The 25,873-nt window shown below is 43.4% G+C and overlaps 1 protein-coding gene across 1 annotated transcript in view; it reads left to right on the forward strand.

Moving 5' to 3' along the window:
* Nucleotides 1-19,606, forward strand: part of FRMPD2 (FERM and PDZ domain containing 2) — a 145,877-nt gene extending 126,271 nt beyond the window's left edge. Inside the window, exons 24-28 of the mRNA XM_038744340.1 lie at nucleotides 3,554-3,639; nucleotides 7,824-7,971; nucleotides 10,989-11,203; nucleotides 13,660-13,758; nucleotides 19,041-19,606. Coding sequence (XP_038600268.1) covers nucleotides 3,554-3,639; nucleotides 7,824-7,971; nucleotides 10,989-11,203; nucleotides 13,660-13,758; nucleotides 19,041-19,328 — 836 coding nt within the window. The 3' untranslated portion in view covers nucleotides 19,329-19,606. The remainder of the gene's footprint in view (nucleotides 1-3,553; nucleotides 3,640-7,823; nucleotides 7,972-10,988; nucleotides 11,204-13,659; nucleotides 13,759-19,040) is intronic.
* The last annotated feature ends 6,267 nt before the right edge of the window (nucleotides 19,607-25,873 follow it).

A 25,873-nucleotide genomic window follows, 5' to 3' on the forward strand; every position in this document is an offset into this window, starting at 1 on the left:
CGGACTTGGGAGTCAGAGGTCCTGGGTTCTAATTCTGGCTCCGCCACTTGTCAGCTGTGTGACTTTGGGCAAGTCATTTAACTTCTCTGTGCCTCAGTTACCTCATCTGTAAAATGGGGAATAAGACTGAGCCCCATTTTGGACAACCTGATTACCTTGTATCCCACCAGTGCTTAGAACAGTGCTTTGCACATAGTAAGCGCTTAACAAATGCCATCATTATTATTATCATTATACTCACATTCTCCGGCTTGAGGGGACAAGGTGCCTTGAGGTAATAGGACCATGTCCTCTCGTACTCTGCACCTCACCTGCTCCACTCACTCCACCCTGAACCCCATTCTCTCTTCTCACCCACCTCTGCACCCCACTCAGCTCAGATTCCATAATGCCAATGAGCATCATTGGCTACCAATCCTCCTGGAGCCCGTGTGTGAATCTGAGGGCGAGAGCTGGCTACGGGGATGATATCTCTGCCGAGAGGACTTGGGTTCTAATCCTGCCTTTGCCACTTGTCTGCTGTGTGACCTTGGGCAAGTTGTTTCACTTCTCTGTACCTCAATTACTTCATCTGTAAAATGGAGATTAAGACTGAACCCCGTGTGGGACATAGTAATAATAATAATAATAATCATGGTATTTGTTAAGCACTTATTATGTGCAAAGCACTGTTCTAAGTGCTAGGGTAGATACAAGGTGATCAGGTTGTCCCCATATTCAACCTGATTAGCTTGCATCGACCCCAGTGCTGGAGGCCTTCCCAGACTGAGCCCCCTCCTTCCTCTCCCCCTCCTCCTCCTCTCCATCCCCCCCGCCTTACCTCCTTCCCCTCCCCACAGCACCTGTATATATGTATATATGTTTGTACATATTTATTACTCTATTTATTTTATTTGTACATATTTATTCTATTTATTTTATTTTGTTGATATGTTTTGTTGTCTGTCTCCCCCTTCTAGACTGTGAGCCCACTGTTGGGTAGGAACCATCTCTATATGTTGCCAGCTTGTACTTCCCAAGTGCTTAGTACAGTGCTCTGCACACAGTAAGCACTCAATAAATGCGATTGAATGAATGCAGTGCCTGGTACATAGTTAGTGCCTGACAAATAACATAAAAAAGGTAGAAATGAGTGAATATGGAATGCCGTAATGCCATGAATTTTCTGCTCAATTCCCACTCCAAAGAGCTTTTTTATGGCATTTATTAAGTGCTTACTATATGCCAGATATTGTACTAAGCACTGGGGTTACAAGCTAATCAAGTTGGACACCGTCCCTGTCCCACATGGAGCTCACAGTCTTAATCCCCATTTTATAGATGAGGGAACTGAGGGACAGAGAAGTTAAGTGACTAGTCCAAGGTCACACAGCAGACAATAATAATAATAATAATGATAGCATTTATTAAGCGCTTACTATGTGCAAAGCACTGTTCTAAGTGCTGGAGAAGTTACAAGGTGATGAAGTTGTCCCACGGGGGGCTCACAGTCTTAATCCCCATTTTACAGATGAGGTAACTGAGGCACAGAGAAGGTAAGTGACTTGCCCAAAGTCACACAGCTGACAATTGGCAGAGCCGGGATTTGAACCCATGACCTCTGACTCCAAAGCCCGGGCTCTTTCCACTGAGCCACGCTGCTTCAGAGCTGGGTTAGAACCGAGGTTCTCCCCAATCCTAGGCCTGTGATCTATCCATTAGACCAGACTGCTTCTCAAGGTGCTGAGAGTTAAAGGAACTGCGGCTCAGTGGAAAGAGCACAGGCTTTGGAGTCAGAGGTCATGGGTTTGAATCCCGGCTCCGCCACATGTCTGCTGTGTCACCTTGGGCAAGTCACTTAACTTCTCTGAGCCTCAGTTACCTCATCTGTAAAATAGGGATTAAGACTGGGAGCCCCACGTGGGACAACCTGATCACCTTATATCCCCCCCCCCCCAGTGCTTAGAACAGTGCTTTACACATAGTAAGCGCTTAACAAATGCCATTATCATTATTATTATTATTACATGAATGAGAGATGAGTCTAGGATACCACCTAGCACTGTTCTAAATTCTGGGGGAGATAGAAAACATCAGGGTGAGCACAGTCCTGGTTCCACATGGAGCTCACCATCTAAGTAGGAGGGAGAATAGGTAATGAATCCCTTTTTTACATATGAGGAAACCAAAACACAGAGAAGTTATCACTTGCCCAGCACACTTATGTACCTATCAAAAAAAAATTGATTTATATTGATGTCTCCCCCTACTAGACTGTCAGCTCTTGTAGGCAGAGAATGTGTCTTCCAACTCTATTCCCCCAAGCTGTTAGTACAGTGCTCTGCATACTGTGAGACTGTGAGCCCACTGTTGGGTAGGGACTGTCTCTATATGTTGCCAACTTGTACTTCCCAAGCGCTTAGTACGGTGCTCTGCACACAGTAAGCGCTCAATAAATACAATTGATGATGATGCACACAGCAAGTGGTCAATAAATACAACTGATTGAATTGTTGCCCAAGGTCACACAGCAGAAAAAAGTGGCAGAACTGGAATTAGAAACCAGGTTCTCTGGCTCCCAGGGCTATGCGCTTTCCATTAGGCAACACTGCTTCTCTTCACATGGTATTCCCTCTAGACTGTAAGCTTGTTGTGGGCAGGGAATGTGTCTATCACCTTTGTTATGTTGTACTCTCTCACGTGCTGAGTATAGTGCTCTGCACACAGTAAGTGCTCAGGTGCTCAGGCCTTCCCAGACTGAGCCCCCTCCTTCCTCTACCCCAACCTCCCCCTCCCCAACCCCCCTAATCTTACCTCCTTCCCCTCCCCACAGCACCTGTATATATGTATATATGTTTGTACATATTTATTACTCTATTTTACTTGTACGTATTTATTCTATTTATTTTATTTTGTTTAAATGTTTTGTTTTGTTGTCTGTCTCCCCCTTCTAGACTGTGAGCCCACTGTTGGGTAAGGACCATCTCTATATGTTGCAAACTTGTACTTCCCAAGCACTTAGTACAGTGCTCTGCACACGGTAAGCGCTCAATAAATACAATTGAATGAATGAATGAATGAATGAAGTACTATTGATTGATTATTCAGGGGTAGAACTTCACCACTGGCAAAGGACAGTTTATAAGCAGATTCCCCCATTTATTTTGGCACTGGGACTATAGGAGGGAAGGTTTAAGTAGAGACGCAGTGTGGCTCACTGGAAAGAGCACGGGCTTTGGAGTCAGAGGTCATCAGTTCAAACCCCAGCTCCTCCAGTTGTCAGCTGTGTGATTTGGGCAAGTCACTTAACTTCTCTGTGCCTCAGTTACCTCATCTGTAAACTGGGGATTAAGACTGTGAGCCCCCCGTAGGACAACCTGATCACCTTGTAACCTCCCCAGCGCTTAGAAAAGTGCTTTGCATGTAGTAAGCGCTTAATAAATGCCATTATTAGTATTATTATTATTAAGTAGAGAGTCTGTGTTGTAAGTGGCAGTAGCTCATGCTGTCCTAGGAGCACAGAGAGGTTGGAGGTTCTCACTGTCACCGACACTTGCTGCTTCCCCATCCTTAGGTGATCGTCTGCTGGAAGTGGATGGAGTCAGCCTGTGTGGCGTCACTCATGAACAGGCTGTGGAATCTCTCAAGAGCTCGGGCCAGGTGAGTGAGCTGTAATGCCATGCATTTTCTGCTCGATTCCCACTCCAAAGAGCTTTTTTATGGTATTTGTTAAGCATTTACTGTGTGCCAGACATTGTACTAAGCACTAGGGTTACAAGCTAGACTGTGAGCCCGTTGTTGGGTAGGGATTGTCTCTATCTGTTGCCCAATTGTACTTTCCAAGCACTCCGTACAGTGTGCTGCCCACAGTAAGCGCTCAATAAATACAATTGAATGAATGAATGAATGAAACATCAAGTTGGACACGGTCCCTGTCCCCCATGGAACTCACAGTCTTAATCCCCATTTTACAGATGAGGGAACTGAGGGGCAGCAGACAAATGATAGGGCTGGGTTAGAACCCAGGTTCTCCTGACTCTTAGGTCTGGGCTCTATCCAGTAGACCAGGCTGCTTCTATGAAAGAGCTGAGAATTAAAGCCGCTGAAGCACTGGAGAAGTGAAGTGACTTGCCTAAGGTCACACAGCAGACGAGTGGTGGAGCGGGGATTAGAACCTATGACCTTCTGACGCTCAGGCCCTTGCACTACCCAGTAGGACACACAGCTTCTCACTGGCACAATTTTTCATATTTGTTAAGTGCTTACTATGTGCCAGGCACTGTTTGAGAAGTAACATGGCTGAGAAGCAGTGTGGCTCACAGGAAAGAGCCCGGGCTTTGGAGTCAGAGGTCATAGGTTCAAATCCCGGCTCTACCACTTGTCTGCTGTGTGACTGTGGGCAAGTCACTTACCTTCTCTGGGCCTCTGTTACCTCACTTGTGAAATGGGGATTGAGACTATGAGCCCCACATGGGACAGGGACTGTGTTCAGAGAATCAATCAATTGTATTTATTGAGCGCTTACTGTGTGCAGAGCACTGTCCTAAGCGCTTGGGAAGTTCAAGTTGGCAACATATAGAGACAGTCCCTACCCAACAGTGGGCTCACAGTCTAAAAGGGGGGAGACAGAGAACAAAACTAAGCATACTAACAAAATAAAATAAATAGAATGGATATGTACAAGCAAAATAAATAAATAAATAGAGTAATAAATATGTACAAACATATGTAAGTGTTCAGAGAAGTAGCGTGGCTCAGTGGAAAGAGCCCAGGCTTTGGAGTCAGAGGTCATGGGTTCAAATCCCGTCTCCGCCAATTGTCAGCTGTGTGACTTTGGGCAAGTCACTTCACTTCTCTGGGCCTCAGTTACCTCATCTGTAAAATGGGGATTAAGACTGTGAGCCCCCCGTGGGACAACCTGATCACCTTGTAACCTCCCCAGCGCTTAGAACAGTGCTATGCACATAATAAGCACTTAATAAATGCCATTATTAATATTATTATGATTTTAAGCGCTGGGGTAGATACAAGATCATCAGTTTGGGCACAGTCCCTGTCCCACGTGGGGCTCACAGTCTTAATCCCCATTTTCCAGATGAGGGAACTGAGGCAAAGAGAAGTGAAGTGATTTGACCAAGGTCACAGAGCAGACAGGTGGCAAAGCTGGGATTAAAACCCAGGTCCTTTTGACTCCCAGACTCATGCTCTATCCATTAAGCCACACTGCTCCTCAATGGCAATGGGTGCGAACTGGTGCAAACAGCAAGGAATAGGAAGGGGAACTCTTCCTTAGCCATCTCTCCTATTTTCCTCACCTCCTTTTGAGTAGGTAGGACAGTCAAATTAGAGTCAGTCAATTAACGGTAGGTAGTGAGCACTTAATGTATATAGAGCAATGTACTAAGCACTTGAGAAGATACAGTAGAACACAATCAGTCAGACAGTTTCCAAATGAAAGTGCTGCACTCTAGACCAAAGCCTGAAGCGGTTAGAGAAGCAGCATGGCACAATGGATAGAGCACAGGCCTGGGAATCTAATAATAATAATAATAATAATAATAATAATAATAATAATAATAATAATAATGATGATGGTATTTTTATTGAGAAGCAGAGTGGCTCAGTGGAAAGAGCTCGGGCTTTGGAGTCAGAGGTCATGGGTTCAAATCCCGGCTCCACCAATTGTCAGCTGTGTGACTTTGGGCAAGTCACTTAACTTCTCTTTGCCTCAGTTATCTCATCTGTAAAATGGGGATTAAGACTGTGAGCCCCTCGTGGGACAACCTGATCTCCTTGTAACATCCCAGTGCTTAGAACAGTGCTTTGCACATAGTAAGTGCTTAATAAGTGCCATTATTATAATTATTAAGGGCTTATTATGTGCCTAGCACTGTTCTAAGCATTGGGGTAGACATAAGGTAATCAGGTTGTCCCACATGGGGCTCACAGCCTTAATCCCCACTTTACAGATGAGGTCACTGAGGCACAGAGAAGTGAATCAATCAATCGTATTTATTGAGCGCTTTCTGTGTGCAGAGCACTATACTAAGCGCTTGGGAAGTACAAGGTGGCAACATATAGAGACATTCCCTACCCAACAGTGGGCTCACAGTCTAGAAGAAGTGAAGTGACTTGCCCAATGTCACACAGCAGACAAGTGGTGGAACCGGGATTAGTGCTAATAAGAATAATAATTATTATTGTATTTATTAAGCACTTACTAAGCACCAGGCACCATACTAAGTGCTGAGGTGGATACAAGCAAATGGGTTTGGAGGCAGTCCCTTGTCCCACCTGGGGCTCACAGCCTCAATTCCCATTTTACAGATGAGGTAACTGAGGCACAGAGAAGTTGACTTGCTGAAGGTCACACAGCAGACAAGTGGTGGAGCCGTGCTGTATCCACTACACTGTGATATGGCCTTTAGGCAATAGCGAGCTAGTACTGTTTTTTCAAGAACGTCAACAGTTGCAGGAGTGTCCAGACACGCCAATCCAGAAAACACCAGCCCTTTCCTGCCGCCCATTCCAATTGGACCCTAGTAGGGATGGAGTGACATGTGGAGACCCTTCATTCATTCACTCAGTAGTACTTTTTGGATGAATGAATACACATGTCACCTTGGGGGTCACCAGAAAGCCAATTCTGTCCTCTCTGGCCAAGGAAATACCAAGTAGAAGAGATGAAACAGATCATGGCTCAAGAAACCATGAATCAAGCTAGAAGCTTTGCCCATGTGGCTTAGTGGAAAGAGCCCGGGCTTGGGAGCCAGAGGACGTGGGTTCTAATCCCGGCTCTGCCACTTGTCTGGGGTGAGACCTTGCGCAAGTCACTTCACTTCTCTGTGCTTCAGTTACTGCATCTGTAAAATGGGGATGAAGACTGTGAGCCCCACGTGGGACAGGGACTGTGCCTAAACTGATGATCTTGTATCTACCCCAGTGCTTAAAATCATAATAATATTAATAATGGCATTTATTAAGTGCTTATTATGTGCATAGCACTGTTCTAAGCGCTGGGGAGGTTACAAGGTGATCAGGTTGTATCTCCCCCAGGGCTTAGAACAGTGTTTGGCACAGAGTAAGTGCTTAATAAATACCAATATTATTGCTATTATTTATGCCTGGAGGAGTTCTGAAAGGAAACGATGATCAGTCTCCACAGCTGTCAACCCTTAATACAATTTGTGCAACATGGAAAGTGGCAGTGAGTTTGGTCCAAAAGGTGCAGAGGAGAAAATCCAAGCTTCCCTTTAGGGTTCATGCCTGCTAAGCCCTTATCCTGGATTCTGGGCACCAACATAATAATAATAATAATAATAATAATGGCATTTGTTAAGCGCTTACTATGTGCAAAGCACTGTTCTAAGCACTGGGGGGATACAACGTGATCAGATTGTCCCACGTGGGGCTCACAGTCAATCCTCATTTTACAGATGAGGGAACTGGGGCTCAGAGAAGTGAAGTGACTTGCCCAAAGTCACCCAGCTGACAATTGGCAGAGCCGGGATTTGAACCCATGACCTCTGCCTCCAAAGCCCGGGCTCTTTCCACTGAGCCACGCTGCTTCTTCTCAGAGACTTGTTTGGGGTCTTGAGGTAGGTAGAGATGGTCAACGACCTCCCTAGCTGGGACCTCCAAGAGGACTTTTGGCTACCAAAGCCTAATTGGACCCCTTCTGGAGATGATTTAGGGAAAGGATCTAGGGAGATTTGTGCGCAGCCTAAACTGCTTAAATGCTTTCTCTGAGCCATCTCCAAATCAAAAAGGATTTGTTGGCTAGGATGAGGCACACATCTCACACTTGCCTGCTGATGTAGGAATTGAATCTGCTCAATTTATAGGTTGCGAGGCTGGTTTTAGAGCGAAGAGACCACAGAGCTGAGGAGCAATGTCCATCTGCTGATGACAGAAAGGAAGATGAATGCGGTGCTGTTTCCTTGGCAACAACCTTGTTTGACAACCCCGGGGACCGTCTCTTAGTGACAGATGGTGAGAGAAAGGGGAATTCAGTGTTACTATTGTCATATTTTCCTTATGCAGTTTTAGAAGAAGGAACTAAATAAAGGATCCTTGGAAAATGAGTCCTTTAAGTGTTAAGTGGAAAATGGAAGCAGGAAAATAAGGAAATGGATGTCTTTCCCTGTGGAACTGAAGCCATACTAACGAGCCATTTATTAAAAATGCTTTGTGCCAAAATTAGTAGAGAGCTAAGCCTATCCTTAACTTCAACAGGGATTTTCCCTGAGTTTAGTGGGACTTGGGGGTGAGCAGTGTTTGATGGTTGGCTTATCTGCTGAATAATTATTATTTAAAGGGTAGAATGATGTGTTTTGTCTCAAATGCCACTGCCGCGGTTTTATTACAAATGAAATCTAGTATTCAATTCTTTCATTCATGTTTATTGAATGCTTACAGTGTGCAGAATATTGTACTAAGCGCTTGGGAGAGTACAATATAAAAATAAACCGACATCCAACACATTCCCAGCCCACAAAGAGCACGTGCTCATAGACTCACTCTAAACTAAAACTAAAATTAATTTAGAGTAAATTTAGTGTAAAATCAATTTCCCCTTCTAGACAGTAAACTCACTGTGGGCAGAGAACAAGTCTACCAACTCTTTTATATTATGATATTGTACTCTCCCAAGTGATTAGTACAGTGCTCTGCATACAGTTAGTTCTCAATAAATATGATTGATAGTGTAGAATATTATAGCTATTGCCTATCTGATTGACTCAGTACACTTGATTGATTATTTATTTTCTTTTTTTATGTTGGTTGTTAAGCGCTCACTATGTGACAGGCACTGTACTAAGCACTGAGGTGCAAACTAATCAGATTAGACATAGCCCATGTCCCACATGGGGCTCACAGTCTTAATCCCCATTTAACAGATAAGGTAACTAAGACACAGAGACGTTCAGTGATTTACACAAGGTTATCCAGTGGACAAGCGGCAAAGTCAGGATTCAAATCCAGAACCCAGTAATAATAATGGCATTTATTAAGCACTTACTATGTGCCAAGCACTGTTCTAAGTGCTGGGGAGGTTACAAGGTGATCAGGTTGTCCCACGGGGGGCTCACAGTCTTAATCTCTATTTGACAGATAAGGTAACTGAGGCACAGAGAAATTAAGTGATTTGACCAAAGTCACACAGCTGACAATTGGCGGAGCAGGGATTTGAACCCGTGACCTCTGACACCAAAGCCCAAGCTCTTTTCCACTGAGCCACGCTGCTTCTCTGCAGTAGGTCTTCCCAGACTAAGCCCTACTTTTCCTCACCTCCCACTTCCTTCTGTGTCACCCTGACTTGCTCGCTTTGCTCTTCCCCCGGGCCTCCACAGCAATTACTTATATAATCTGTAATTTTATTTATTTAGATTGATGTCTGTTTATTTTCATTAATATCTTTATCCTCCCTCTAGACTATGAGCTCCTTATGGGCAGGGATTTTCTTTCTTTATTGGTGTATTGTACTTTCCCAAGCACTTACTACGGTGCTCTGTATGGTGCTCGATAAATACGAATAAATGAATGAAGGAAGATACTTCTGACTCTCAGGCTAAAGCTCTATCCACTAGGCCGGGCTGCTTCTCTAAGGGAAATGTTTACCTATAAAGGAATATCAGATTGCTGTAAAAGTCATGATTTGACCTTGGCCATTTAGGAATGATTTCTCTTTTTTATTGTATTTTTTATTTTATTTATTTATTATTTATTTATTTATTTATTTATTTATTTATTTATTTATTTATTTATTTATTTATTTGTTTGTTTTATTTATTTATTTTATTGTATTTTTCTATTGTAAATCAGGTCAGCATAAATAAATAAATGAATTCCTCTTTGGCATTCATTTGATTCAACCAACCAGTCAACCAAGTTTACTTAGGGAAGCAGCATGTCATAGTGGATAGAACATGGGCCTGGAATAATAATAATGGCATTTATTAAGCGCTTACTATGTGCAAAGCACTGTTCTAAGCGCTGGAAGTCAGGAAGTCATGGATTCTATTCCCTGCTCCACGACTTGTCTGCTGTGTGACCTTGGGCAAGCCACTTCACTTCTCTGTGCCTCAGTTACTTCATCTGTAAAATGGGAATTGAGACTGTGAGCCCCATGTGGGACAGGGACTCTGTCCCTCTGTTGTATCCACCCCAGTGCTTACTGCAGTGCTTGGCACATACTAAGTGCTTAATAAATACCACTATTATTGTTATTGAGCATTAACTATGTGCAGAGCACTATACTAATTGGGAGATTACACTGGGAGACTATACCATAATAGAGTTGGTAGACACATTCCCTACCCATAACAAACATACAGTCTAGAGGAGGAGACAGAAATTAATACAAATGAATAAATTGAATTACATGTAAGTGCTGAGGATTGATTCTCTAAGAGAGGATTTGATAAGTTGGAATATGAAGCTCTTGTGGTCTTAATTTCTTTGTAAGAAGACTTCATCTAGAGCATTTCATAGGCTTTTTATCCACATTTCAAAGTTTTATTTACACTGTTTCTATACTTTCTGAATTACAGACCAGTTTTTACTGAGGGAAGCTAGAGAGCTTGGTTTCACTTTTTATTTCTAACCAAATCTCAGTTTGGGGAGTGATGCTGAAGGGCTGATGCAGCTGAGTTTTAGTGTCTCCAGCCAACTGCACTCAACCAAAGCAAAGTAAAATGTTTAATGACTAATGACTTTGGGATCTACTTTTGTCTGAATTATCTGGATTGATACTCTCAATCACTGGGTTCGTTACACAGCCTTTACCTTAATTTAACTATGGAATCCTGATCTGCCTGACTGTTAAATGTGATAAAAAAAAAAAAATAGATCTAAAGCAGGCAATATTTTCTGCAAAACTTTTTTTAAAAAAAGAGGATTAATGAACTGTCTTTCCTGTTGCCATTTGGAAGTTGATTACAGTAATTTGTGAAATAATTTCTGCGCCAAACTCAACTGAGATATGCCTTTAACTGTTTGCCATCCAGATAACACCTTTGAAATCAACCTGACAAAGAACTCCAGTGGTCTGGGGTTCAGTTTTCTGCAGATGGGAAGAGAGAGCTCAGATCACCTCAGAAGCGACATTGTGAGAATTAAGAGGCTGTTTCCTGGGCAGCCAGCGGAGGAGAATGGAAAAATGGAAGTTGGGGATATTATCCTAGCAGTGAATGGAAAGATGATAGACGGTCTTTCATACCAGGTACTTGTAACCCACTGAATGATAGTCCTACTTATCTGACCTAAAAAACTGGGTTTCATTAGATTCTAGCAATCAATCAATAGCTTTTATCAAGTGCTTACTGTGTGCAGGAAATTGTACTAAGTGCCTGAAAGAGTACAGTGGAGTTAATAAACACAATCCCTGCTCTCAAAGAGGTTGAATCTAGCTACCAAAAGAATAGGTAGCTTGATTTTTTGAGTAATTAGTTTCATAGCTTGAAGCTTCTTTGTTGAAATAGAATGCTCCTGGATAGGACCTGGCCATGAGTGAATAGAAGTATGAAGTCAAAATCTCTTTCTTGGATGCTTGCTTTATTTCCCTCAGTTTTGGCAAAGGAAATATTCCCATGGAGATTGATTTTATTCATCAGTTAACTGTATTTTATTCACCTCAAACTGAGTCAACTGCCTGATTTTGGGAAATGCTAGTAAATACAATTTGTAAAGTTAGGTATCTTTTCGTATGTGTTGTGCTGTCAATCAATCAAGCATAAGTATTTATCAAGGATTTACTGTGTGTGGAAGCTAATAGTATTATAAATAATGATACTTGGTGATATATGATAAATAACAGTCTCAGAGGGCAGAAGAGAGGGGACAAGATTTTTTAAAGTTAAAAAAAATGAAACAGCTGATGGCGGTAATGGGAAAAGGAGTCAGTAAAGCTGGAGAAACATTGTTGCTGGGTGGAGGAGAGGGCAGAGTTATAGCAGATGAGGATGAGTTTGAAATGGGTCAGATTTGCCCGATCTCTGGAATTCTACCAGTAGTGTGTCACAAGGCTCAAGCATGATGGATGAGAAGGTGGTCCAGGACTGAGGGTTGGTAATATAATGATGGTATTTGTTAAGCACTTATTACGTGTGAAGCACTGTTCTAAGCGCTGGGGAGGTTACAAGGTGATCAGGTTGTCCCACAGGGGGCTCACAGTTTTAATCCCCATTTTACAGATGAGGGAACTGAGGCCCAGAGTAGTGAAGTGACTTGCCCAAAATCACACAGCTGACAGTTGGCAGAGCTGGGATTTGAACCCATGACCTCTGACTCCAAAGCCTGTGCTCTGTCCACTGAGCCACGCTGCTTCTCCAATAAGACTTTAAGGATAACCTGCTGGCCAGGGTAGGAACCTGCTGGTATGAGATTCTTAGGTTGACTGACTTGCCGGATAAGGAATTTGCTGGCATGAGATTTTTGGGATAACCTGTTCACCAGTTAAGGAATTTGCTGAGATGATGTTCTTAGCATAACCTGCTCTCTGGATAAGGAAGTTGGAGGTATGAGATTCTTAGGATAACCTGCTCGCTGGATAAGGAAGTCGTTGGTGTGAGATTCTTGGGATACCCGGCTCACTGGATAAGGTCCAGGCAGCAAGGTGCAAAGCTAATGATGAATTCATTCATTCATTCAATCATATTTATTGAGCGCTTACTGCGTGCAGAGCACTGTAGTAAGCGCTTGGGAAGTCGAAGTTGGCAACATATAGAGACGGTCCCTACCCAACAGCGGGCTCACGGTCTAGAAGGGGGAGACAGATAACAAAACAAAACAAAACATATTAACAAAATAAAATAAATAGAATAAATATGGACAAATAAAGTGCAGGGGTAACCATCTGGAGCCAGCTCAAAAATGTACGGTAGCCATGCTGATAATGAGTTGACATTGACTACCACCTAAAGCTGACCCCTTGGCCTTCCCATGTAGCGTGGCTCAGTGGAAAGAGCACGGGCTTGAGAGTCAGAGGTCATGGGTTCTAATATAGGCTCCACCACTTGTCAGCTGTATGACTTTGGGCAAGTCACTTCACTTCTCTGTGCCTCAATTACCACATCTGTAAAATGGGGATTAAGACTGTGAGCCCCACATGGGACAACTTGATCCCCTTGTATCCTCCCCAGAGCTTAGAACAGTGCTTCGCACATAGTAAGCGCTTAACAAATGCCATTATTATTATTATTATTATTATTATTATTATTATTCTCTGTGCCTCAGTTACCTCATCTGTAAAATGGAGATTAAGACTGTGAGCCCCACATGGGACAACCTGATTACCTTGTATCTACCCCAACACTTAGAACAGTGCTTTGCACATAGTAAGTGCTTAACAAATACCATTATTATTATTAAAAATGTTAAGATGATGTCCCAAGAGGCTCATCTGCATGGTCATGCCAACCGTCTGTGACAGATAAGAACATTTTAAGCAAGAGCTGTTGAAGATTGGAAAGAGCCTGCTCCTGGGAGTCTGAGGACATGCTCTGCCCCATGTCTGCTGTGTGACCTTGGCCAAGTCACTTCACATCTCTCAGATACCTCGTGTAAAATGGGGATCAAGACTGTGAGCCCCGTGTGGGACAAGGGCTGTGTCCAACGTGAGACCTACTTATAAAAAGCAACAGTTTATTTAACTTGACCGCGATCCTTCTCTCCTCTTAGGAAGTCCTTCACTTGCTGAGGGGGGCTCCCCAGGATGTCACACTGCGACTCTGCAGACCACCTAAGGGTGTCATGCCAGAAGTAGACCAGGGTTTTCTGGTAAGATGTCACACTCTTTCTCTAGTTCTTTGCTTTGTGATTTTAAGAATTCCGGCTAGTGTATGTCCTAGGAAAGAGCTCAACAGCTCATTTCTTACTTGAAGTCAGAAAATGGAGGCTACTATTTCCATTTTTTTTTAAATAGGGATTTCTGAGAAAAGATGCTAGAATGAGGCAGGGCTGGGTCAGGCTTGCCAACCCCATTCTGTGAGAATCTAGTCTGTAGGCAGTATGGCCTAGTGGAAAGAGCGTGGGCCCATGAGTCAGAGAAGCTGGATTCTATTCCTAGTTCTGTGACCTACCTGCTGTGTGTGTGTGACCATGAGCAAGCCATTTAGTTCTCTGTGCCTCAGTTTCCTTCTCTGTAAATACCTGTTCTCCCTCCTATTTAGATGGAGAAATCCATGTGGACAGGGATTGTGTCCAACCTGATGATCTTGTATCTAACCCAGTGCTTGGTACCCAGTAAGCACTTAATAATTACCACTATGATGGTGATGATGACTATTATAATTATAAATGAGGTTATTGGGATTTGGGTGGAAAGGAAGCTCAAATCTCACCAGGGTCAGGAATCAAATTAATTGTACTACTTACTGATCACTTACCAGAAGCCCAGCAGTATGATAACCGCCAGGATCAATTCAAGATATTCAGATCTATCTCACTTGAGGTTCGTGATCTGCACAGAGTAAATGCTCAATAAATGCCACTGATTGATAAGCGATAGGGAGACCAGTTATCTTCATGGCATGGTGGATAGAGCAGGGGCCTGGGCATCAGAAGGTAATAGGTTCTAATCCCGACTCCGCCACTTGTCTTCTGTGTGATTCTGGGCAAGTCACTTCATTTCTCTGGGCCTCAGTTCCCTCATCTTTAAAATGGAGATTGAGACTGTGAGCCCCAAATGGGACAGGGACTGTGTTCAACCCGATTTGCTTTTATCCCCCCCAGCGCTTAGTACAGTACCTAGTAAGTGCTCAACAAATACCACAGTTATAATTCTCATTTTATAGATGAGTTAACTGAGGCTTGGAGAGGTTTAGAGACTTGGAGTCATCCAGCAGTCCAGTGACTGAGCTGGGACTGGCTTTCTTGACCTCTGTGCTCCTATGGATTCCGTTAGGCCAGGCTTCAGCAATTACTCCTCACTTCAGAAGGGATGGGTGGGAAGGGACATCTAAGAGGGGAAGAAGTCGCTCTGAGTATCTGGGTGCTAGTTACTATTTATAATAGCATCACTGCTGCTGCCACTTCCCAACAGAGCACCAGAAGCAAGGGAAAACATCAGACCTGGGAGCGGGATAGGACTTTATTTTCTCAATGGTACTTGTTAAGCACTTACTATGTGCCAAACACCATTCTAAGTGCTGGGGTAGATAATAATAATAATAATGATGGTGGTATTTGTTAAGCGCTTACAATGTGCATAACACTGTTCAAAGCACTCAGGGGAATACAAGGTGATCAGGTTGTCCCACGTGGGGCTCACAGTCTTAATCCCCAGATTGAGCCCCCTCCTTTCTCTCCCCCTCCTCCCCCTCTCCAACCCCCCCGCCTTACCTCCTTCCCTTCCCCACAGCACCTGTATGTATGTATATATGTTTGTACATATTTATTACTCTATTCATTTTTACTTGTACATATCTATTCTATTTATTTTATTTTGTTAATATGTTTGGTTTCGTTCTCTGTCTCCCCCTTCTAGACTGTGAGCCCACTGTTGGGTAGTGACCGTCTCTAGATGTTGCCAACTTGTACTTCCCAAGCACTTAGTACAGTGCTCTGCACACAGTAAGTGCTCAATACATACAATTGATTGATTGATTGATTGATTTACAGATGAGGGAACTGAGGCACAAAGAATAATAATAATAATGGTATTTGTTAAGCACTTACTGTGTTCAAAGCACTGTTCTAAGCACTGGGGAGGGTACAAGAGAAGCAGCGTGGTTCAGTGGAAAGAGCATGGGCTTTGGAGTCAGAGGTCATGGGTTCAAATCCCAGCTCCGCCACTTGTCAGCTGTGTGACTTTGGGCAAGTCACTTCACTTCTCTGGGCCTCAGTGACCTCATCTGGAAAATGGGGATGAAGACTGTGAGCCCCCAGTGGGACAACCTCACCCAGTGCTTAGAACAGTGCTTTGCATATAGTAAGTGCTTAATAAATGCTATCATTATTATTATTATTATTAAGGTGATTAGATTGTCCCGCGTGGGGATCGCAGTCTTAATCATCATTTAACAATTGAGGTAACTGAGGCCCAGAGAAGTTAAGTGGCTTGCCCAAGGTCACACAGCTGACAAGTGGTGAGCTGGGATTCAAATTCATGACCTCTGACTCCAAAGCCCATGCTCTTTCCACTGAGCCATGCTGCTTCCCCATACAAGTTAATCAGGTTGGGCATGGTACCTATCCCTCATGGGACTCACAGTTTCAGTAGGATGGAATAGGATTTAATCTCCATTTAAAAGGCGAGGTTCCTGAGGCACAGAGAAGTGAAACGACTTGCCCAAGGTCATACAGCTGATAAGTGGCTGAGCAGGGACTAGAACCCAGGTCCTCAAACTCCCAGGTCCTTGTTTTTTCCACTAGGCCTCGCTGCTTCTCTATCATTATACCACATACCATGTTTTGTTTGAACTATCCAAGTGCTAACTACAGTGCAATACACCTGATGTTGGCTCAAAAACTATTAACAATACTACAAGATCCAGCCCTAAGTTGTGCTTTTTTTTTTCTTGTTGCAACTTGCTCTTCCAGCTTTGGGTTATCTTTTACAGCTTTAAACTCTTAAGAATTGGGCTCTTCTGTTTTTTCACCAGGACCCGAAGAATCATTTGTAGAAGCAGGAAAGTAGGAAAAAGGAGAGTGAGAAGCAAGGAGGTTATCGTCACTGAAACAGAGGTGGAGAGAGAATTATGGAGGATGCTGAAAGTGTGTTGAGGAAATGATCGAATCGGAAAAGAAATCTAGGGTTTCCTGTTTAAAGAATGGGAGAAAGATGCTCTTTTAAAGAGCCATAGGAGATACTGGGAGAAGATAGAGTTTAGAAGGGGAAATAGGGGCTTGTGTTTGCATCCTTGGCAAGTCATTCAGGAAGAAGAGTGATGGATGAATATATGGGAGAAATCAAAGACTAGAGAAGTAAAGAAGGAGGGGAGGAATTGAAGAGTAAATATTAGATAAAATGAAAAAGAAAGGGAAGAAGCTATCATTAGGGCCCCAAAATGCATGACAGTCAACTAATGGTACTTATTAGTGCTTATCATAGTACTACTACTACTACTGTTAATGCTACTAATAATAATTGTGGTATTTAAGTGCTTACTATGTTCCAGGCACCATACTAAGCTCTGGTGTAGATGCAAGGTAATCAGGTTGGGTACAGTCCCTGTCCCACATGGGGCTCACAGTTTTATCCCCATTTTAAAGATAAAGTAAGTGAGGCACAGAGAAGTGACTTATCCAAGTTCACACACAGCAGACAGGTGGCAGAAGCAGAATTAGAACCCAGGTCCTTCTGATCCCTGGCCTGTGCTCTATTAGACCACACTGTACTAAGTACTTAGAGTAAAATACAATAGAGTTGGTTGACACTATCCCCACCTTACAATCTAGTTAGTCTAGTGGGAGAGCTAGACATTAAAATAAATTACATAGTGGAAATAGCAGAGATACGTATATTCGTGATATGGCACTACTCCTCTCAGGATCACATGTACGTGGAGAGTTTCCAGTATTCCACCAGTCTCGGCTACAGAAGGGAGAGACAAGCAGAGGGATTTCCATTCCTAGCTTAAGCAGTGACTAACGAGTGGCTGACAGTCAAAAGTCACCCGTGCTGGGGAGCATGGGAGAGAGTCAAGGGCGGAGACTCAAGTTGACTGCACGGAAAGAGGCAATGATAAACTACCTCCGTGTTTTTACCAAGAAAACTCTAAGAATCCACTACCAGAAGGATTGCAGATGGAGGTGGGGCGTTCTGGGAGAGATGTGTCCATGGCATCGCTCTGGTTCGGAGATGACTCGACGCCATAAGAAAAGACAAGATATAGCACTGTGTGTGTAGTGCTTAAAGGGTATAGACACATGAGGGAGAAGTAGCGTGGCTCAGTGGAAAGAGCCCGGGCTTTGGAGTCAGAAGTCATGGTTCAAATCCCGGCTCCATCAGCTGTGTGACTTTGGGCAAGTCACTTAACTTCTCTGGGCCTCAGTTACCTCATCTGTAAAATGGGGATTAAGACTGTGAGCCCCACATGGGACAACCTGATCACCTTGTAACCTCCCAAGCACTTAGAACAGTGCTTTGCACATAGTAAGCACTTAATAAATGCCATCATTATTTTATGTGTGTAGGCAACACAGAAGGGAGGACAAATAGGGACGTGCAGTGAGTGGCTAGTCAGGGAAAGCATCTTGGAGGAGATAGAGTAGGGCTTTGAAGGTGGGGAGGGTGGTGGTTTGGTGGATATCTGGGGGAGGGAGTTTCAGGATAATAATAATGGCATTTGTTAAGCGCTTACTATGTGCAGAGCACTGTTCTAAGCACTGGGGAGGATAAAAGGTGATCAGGTTGTCCCACGGGGGGCTCACAGTCTTAATCCCCATTTTACAGATGAGGGAACTGAGGCCCATTCCCCCATTTTACCTCCTTCCCTTCCCCACAGCACCTGTATATATGTATATATGTTTGTACATATTTATTACTCTATTTATTCATTTTACTTGTACATATCTATTCTATTTATTTTATTTTGTTATCATGTTTGGTTTTGTTCTCTGTCTCCCCTTTTTAGACTGTGAGCCCACTGTTGGGTAGGGACCGTCTCTATATGTTGCCAACTTGTACTTCACAAGCGCTTAGTACAGTGCTCTGCACACAGTAAGCGCTCAATAAATATGATTGATTGATTGATTCAGGCCAAAGGGAGGACATGAGCAAGGGATTGGCAATAAGACAGATGCGATAGAGCTACAGTGACTAGGTTGGCGTTAGAGGAGCAAAGCGTGCAGACTGGGATCTAGAGGAAGATTAGCGAAGTAAGGTATGAAGGAGGAGCAGACCGTGTGCCTTAAATTGCAGTGCACTGAAGGTTTGAGCTGAAAACTCCCTAGGAAAGCTTGGAACTGCGGAGAGATGAAGTATGAGAGGTCAAAATCACAAGAGTGTGTTAGACGCGGGTGCAGTAAGGAGACTGTTAAAAGAGGAGGACAGAAAACTTGGCCAAGAAAAATTGGTGAACTCGATTGGAATAAAATATATTTTTGTAATTCTATAGACTCCAAAGCCTTCATCAGATAAAGAGTTCATAAATGCAGTCAGCACTCCCTCAGACTCTGGAAGCAGTTTGGACCAAGATGACAGTGAGAGGGACAGCTCCTCTCCAGAACTGGAGGAAAACCTGGATGCTCCAATAACATCTTTCCATGAGACCAAGATTCTGGAAGGAGAGGTCCAAGAACCAGGTGAAGAGAGACTCCTGAATAGCCATTTGCTTCATCCTGAGGCTATCCACAATGAACATTTTTGGAGATCTTATCAAAATCAGAGTTGCTCACTTCCCTGAAAGGGGACGAGACAAAACTGCTACTCAGTATGTGATAGCCAGAAAGCTGGGAGGTAAGAGTTTCCTGTCCAGCAGTGATGATGCATGTAGGAGAAATTATATGGCTGGAAATCATGGATTTCAAATCATACTTTTGATTTTCAGAATTAACACCTGGCATTTACCTCCCCTTGATCATTGTAACACACCTGTATTTGCTATTGTTTCTTACTCAAAGTAATAATGATAATAATGATGGTACTTGTTAAGTGCTTACTATGTAACAAGCTCTGTTCTAAGCCCTGGGGTAGATACAAGCGAATCAGGTTGGACACAGTCTCTCTCCCATTTGGGGCTCACAGTCTTAATCCCCATTTTACAGATGAGGGAATGGAGACACAGAGAAGTGAAGTGAGTTGCCTAACTGAAACTGAAATTAAACTGAAATATTAGACTTGCGATATTATGAAATGACTTCAGGATTCTTAATTTAGTGAGATTGGGTTCAGAAGAGGGCTTCTTAGGGTCCCATCGGCATTTCCTTTAGAGTCGTATCACATCTGCCTTCATAAAATGGATGACTGCCTTACTAGTGACTTTTTGTGATCCTGCCAACAAAAACAAGGAAGACACTGGCGAAGGCACTGATGGGCTCTACCTGAGACAGGTTATTGCCGGCCTGTTGGGGTGGAGCATGGAGGGATTTATTCATTCATTCGTTCAATCATATTTATTGAGCACTTACTTTGTGCAGAGCACTGTACTAAGCGCTTGGGAAGTACAAGTTGACAACATAGAGAAGCTCACAGTCTAGAAGGGGGAGACAGACAGCAAAACAAAACATGTGGACAGGTGTCAAGTCGTCAGAACAAACAGAATTGAAGCTAAATGCACATCATTAAAATAAAGAGAATAGTAAATATGTACAAGTAAAATAGAAAGAGTAATAAATCTGTACAAACATACATACAGGTGTTGTGGGGAGGGGAACAAGGTAGAGCAGGGGGATGGGGAGGAGGAGAGGAAAAAGGGGGCTCAGTCTGGGAAGGCCTCTTGGAGGAGGTGAGCTCTCAGTAGGGCTTTGAAGGGATACGTGGCCTTCTTTCCCTGCTCTACCCGGTAATGGGGTTGGACCAAACAATGACTGCCATGTAGAGCCACGGCTGTGATGCCTAAGGCAGACAAAAGGCGCCGGTTTTGAATCATTCATTCATTCATTCATTCATTCACTCGTATTTATTGAGCGCTTACTGTGTGCAGAGCATCGTACTAAGCGCTTGGGAAGTACAAGTTGGCAACATATAGAGGCAGTCCCTACACAACAGTGGGCTCACAGTCTAGAAGGGGGAGACAGAGAACAAAACAAAACATATTAACAAAATAAAATAAATAGAATAAATATGTACAAATAAAATAGAGTAATAAATACGTACAAACATATATACATATTTACAGGTGCTGTGGGGAGGGGAAGGAGGTAAGGCGGGGGGGATGGTGAAGGGAGTCGGAGGTCATGGGTTCAAATCCATGAGAAGCAGCGTGGCTCAGTGGAAAGAGCAAGGGCTTTGGAGTCAGAGGTCATGGGTTCAAATCCCGGCTCCATCAATTGTCAGCTGTGTGACTTTGGGCAAGTCACTTCACTTCTCTGTGCCCCAGTTACCTCATCTCACATAACAAAAAACTTCTACATGTTGAATCGCGAGGAAGCATACAGAGGGATGCACCTGGAGCAGAATCCCTGAGAGGAGCAACAGAAGTAGCAGGAGACTAGCACTCAAAGGCCGCAGCACTTGGAAGCAGGAAGAAGCAGCAGAATGGCAGAACGGGCTTCCTTGACCAACAGACTGAAAATTGGACCCTTGGTGGAGTGGAGCGAGTGAGTGTGTGTATGTGTCATTCCCCTGCATGTTGGTAAAATTAAAGTAAAAAACTTTCCACAATAACCTTGGTGGTCGGTGGTGTGGTTTGACTTTGCTACATGTCACTGAGGTCCCCCCTGGGTCCAAGAAAGATCTGGTTGGTTTGACCCTGGGGGGGCTCACAACAGTTGCCACGAATTATTTAGACAACCATTTGAATATTTTTGCTTTGCCCTCAGGCACAAAATATGGGCAGCCCTCCCCGATAGGTAGGTTTCTAGTTCTCAACCCCTTCCCCAAATGCATCTCAAAATGCAAACTATTGAATTCCAAGCAATTGATCATTGAAGCCCTACTGAGAGCTCACCTCCTCCAGTAGGCCTTCCCAGACTGAACCCTCTCCTTCCTCTCCTCCGCCATCCTCCTGCCTTACCTCTTCCCCTCCCCACAGCACCTGTATATATGTATATATGTTTGTATATATTTATTACTCTATTTTATTTGTACATATTTATTCTATTTATTTTATTTTGTTAATATGTTTTGTTTTGTTGTCTGTCTCCCCCTTCTAGACTGTGAGCCTGCTGTTGGGTAGGGACCGTCTCTATATGTTACCAACTTGTACTTTCCAAGGGCTTAGTACAGCGCTTTGCACACAGTAAGCGCTCAATAAATACGATTGAATGAATGAATGAATGAAGTGACAATATGGAAAAAACTCTACACATCCAACTCCCCAGTCTCCACATAGAGACACTATGGGAAGGATGATATGAGTCATTATGGATCCTTGAATAATAATAATGAAAATAATAATAATTATGGTACTTAAGTGCTTATAATGTGCCAAATTCTGATCTAAGCATTGGAGTAGATACAAGTTAATCAGGATGGACGCAGTCCCTGTCCCACGTGGGGCTCATATTCTTAATCCTCATGTTAAAGATGAGGTAAATAAGGCCCAGAGTAGTTATGTTACTTGCCCAAGGTCACACAGCAGACATGTGGCAGAGTTGGGATTAGAACCCAGGTCCTCCTGACTCCCAAACCTGTGCTCTATCCACTAAGCCATCCTGCTTCTCATAGATTCCATTGACTTCTAAATGGGGGACTTAATCAAACAATGATATCCACTCATTCATTCATTCATTCAATCATATTTATTGAGCGCTTACTGTGGGCAGAGCACCGTACTAAGCGCTTGGGAAGTACAAGTCGGTAACATATAGAGACGGTCCCTACCGAACAACGGGCTCACAGTTTAGAAGGGGGAGACAGACAACAAAACAAAACATGTGGACAGGTGTCAAAACATTCAGAACAAATAGAATTAAAGCTAAATACACATCATTAACAAAATAAATAGAATAGTAAATGTGTACAAGTAAAATAAATAGAGTAATAAATCTGTACAAATATATATATACAGGTGCTGTGGGGAGGGAAAGGAGGTAGGGCGGGGGCGATGGGGTAGAGGAGAGGAAAAAGCGGGATCAGTCTGGGAAGGCCTCTTGGAAAAGGTGAGGTCTCAGTTGGGCTTTGAAGGGAGGAAGAGAGCTAGCTTGGCGGATGTGCGGAGGGAGCGCATTCCAGGCCAGGGGAAGGACGTGGGCCGGGGGTCGATGGTGGGATAGGTGAGAATGAGGCCCAGTGAGGAGATTAGCGGCATCAGAGGATCGGAGGGTGTGGGCTGGGCTGGAGAAGGAGAGAAGGGAGATGAGGTAAGAGAGGGTGCGGAGATGGACAGCCTTGAAGCCGAGAGTGAGGAGTTTTTGCTTGATGCGTAGGTTGACAGGTCACCGCTGGAGATTTTTGAGGAGGGGATGCAACACACTGTACTAAGCATCTGGAAGAGTACAATACAACAGAGTTGTTAGACATTTTCGCTGCCCACAAAGAACTTACGGTCTAGAGGTTTTGACATATGTTAATATAAATAAATGAATTATGGGTGTGTACATTATAGACACTGGGAAGCAGTGTGGCTTAATGGAGGAAGCACCAGCCTGGGAGTCAGGGGAACTGAGTCCTAATCTCAGCTCCACCGCTTGCGTGCTGTGTGACCTTGGGCATGTCACTTAACATCTCTGTGCCTCATTTTCCTCCCCTGTGCAAAGGGGTTTCAATATCTGTTCTCCCTTCTACATAAACTGGGAGCCCCATGTGGGTTAAGCACCGTGTCTGACCTGATTAGCCTGTATCTTCCCCAACACTTAGAACAGTGCTTACCACAAGGTAAACACTTAACAAATACCATAATTTTAATAATAATTGTTGTTACATAAGTTCTCGTTGTGGACAGGGAATGTGCCTGTTGTATTGTTATAGGATACTCTCCCAAATATTTAGGAAAGTGCTCTGCACACAGTAAGAATTCAATAAATATGATTGATTCTGTGGGACTAGGAGTGAGGTGAATACCAAATGCCCTCTAATACAGAGCTCATGGACTTGGTGCATAGAGTTGGAATGAAATCACCTTTCGGGATTCACTTTGATGATATTCAAAAGATTGATCCAAAGCTTCCCTAGCTTTGCTAAGAGGGCTGAGGGAACATAAATACCATCACAGAAAAGGATCCAATTTTACATGATAAAACTGTCCCTCAGTTGATTGCATGAAAGATACATTATTTGAGGCTTGGTTTTCTTTGCAGCCTTGCTGTGGTTGACTTACCACTTCACTGGTTACACATCTCTGGATTCCTTTTTTCCTTTGTCAACAAGAAAAGGATTATAATATTGTAAGGAAGAATAGTAAGAAAACTTAGAATTCATTCATTCAATCGTATGTATTGAGTGCTTACTGTGTGCAGAGCGCTGTACTTGGAAATAATAATAATGATGGCCTTTGTTAAGTGCTTACTATGTGCAAAACACTGTTAAATGAAGATTAATTTAAAGACCTTCTTCAGAATCCTAATACAGGATCTTGGGATGATCCATTAGGTGCTTTGTATGGCCATGAGCCAGTTACATTGCTTCTCCAATGCTCTGTGATGGGAAATCATCTTTCTGGGTCCTCCATTTAAAAACTAGGAAAAATAAGACCTCCCATCTCCCTACCTCAGTGAAGTTTTTTTGGTTCTGTCTATGATAAATTGATTTATCAACAAGAGAAGCCACATAACCTAGTGGAAAGAGCACGGGGCTTGGAGTAAGGATACCTGGGTTCTAGTCCCAGCTTTGCCACTAGCTGGCTGTATGACCTTGGGCAAGTCACTTAACTTCTCTGGGCTTAGGGTTTCTCATCTATCAAATGGGGATCAAATAATAATGATGATAATGGCATTTATTAAGCACTTACTATGTGCGAAGCACTGTTCTAAGCGCTGGGGAGGATACAAGGTGATCAGGTTGTCCCACGTGGGGCTCACAGTCTTAATCCCCATTTTACAGATGAGGTAACTGAGGCAGAGAGAAGTTAAGTGACTTGCCCAAAGTCACACAGCTGACAATTGGCAGAGCCGGGATTTAAACCCGTGAATGCTGACTTGCAAGCCCATGCTCTTTCCACTGAGCCATGCTGCTTCTCTTAGCCATGCTGCTTCAAATACAATACAGCAATAAAGACAATTCCTGCCCACAACGGGCTTACATTCTAGGACGGGGGGGGAGAGAGACATCAAAACAAGTAAACAGGCATCAGTATAATTAAATAGAATTATGGATAGATGCATATATACATAAGTGCTGGGGGGCGGGGGGAGGGGGAGAGTAAAGTGAGCCAGTCGAGGTGACGTGGAAAGGACGGGGAGCTGAGGCAAAGTGGGGCTTAAGTCTGGGAAGGCCTCTTGAAGAATCAATCAATCAATCAATCATATTTATTGAGCACTTACTGTGTGCAGAGCACTGTACTAAGCGCTTGGGAAGTACAAGTTGGCAACATATAGAGACGGTCCCTACCCAACAGTGAAGAAGATGTGCCTTTGGCAAGGCTTTGAGTGCAGGCAGAGTAATTGTTTGGAGGAATTCTAGACTGTGAGCCCACTGTTGGGTAGGAACCGTCTCTATATGTTGCCAACTTGTACTTCCCAAGCGCTTAGTACAGTGATCTGCACACAGTAAGTGCTCAATAAATATGATTGAATGAATGAATGAATTGAGGAGGGAGGGCATTCCAAGCCAGAGGTAGAATCCCGTAATTCCAACAATCAGTGCATACAATTGATTGATTTGGACTCTGTTTCCATATAAGTCATTCAAAAGCAATGGGTAGATGATCCCACAATGAGGCACATGGTTAGTGACCAACTGACTTAAAAATGATGGGTATCCAATTCTATCCAGAGAAGCAGTGTGGCTTAGTGGAAAGAGCATGAGCCTGGAAGTTAGAGGACCTGGGTTCTAATCCCAGCTCCAACACCACTTATCTGGCGTGTGCCCTTGGGCAAGTCACTTAACTCCTCTGTGCCTCAGTTACCTCATCTGCAAAATGGAGATTCAATATTTAGGGATCATAGATCTGTAAAATGGGGATTAAGTCTGTGAGCCCCATGTGGGGCATGGACTGAGTCCAACCTGATTAGCTTGTATCACTCATTCATTCAATTTTACCTATTGAGCACTTACTGTGTGCAGAACATTGTACCTAGTGCTTGGAAGAGTATGATACAACAATAAACAGACACATTCCAACTTGTACTTCCCAAGTGCTTAGTACAGAGCTCTGCACACAGTAAGCGCTCAATAAATGCAATTGAATGA

This window comes from Tachyglossus aculeatus, chromosome 3 (assembly GCF_015852505.1).
Source record: "Tachyglossus aculeatus isolate mTacAcu1 chromosome 3, mTacAcu1.pri, whole genome shotgun sequence".
NCBI lineage: Eukaryota > Metazoa > Chordata > Mammalia > Monotremata > Tachyglossidae > Tachyglossus > Tachyglossus aculeatus.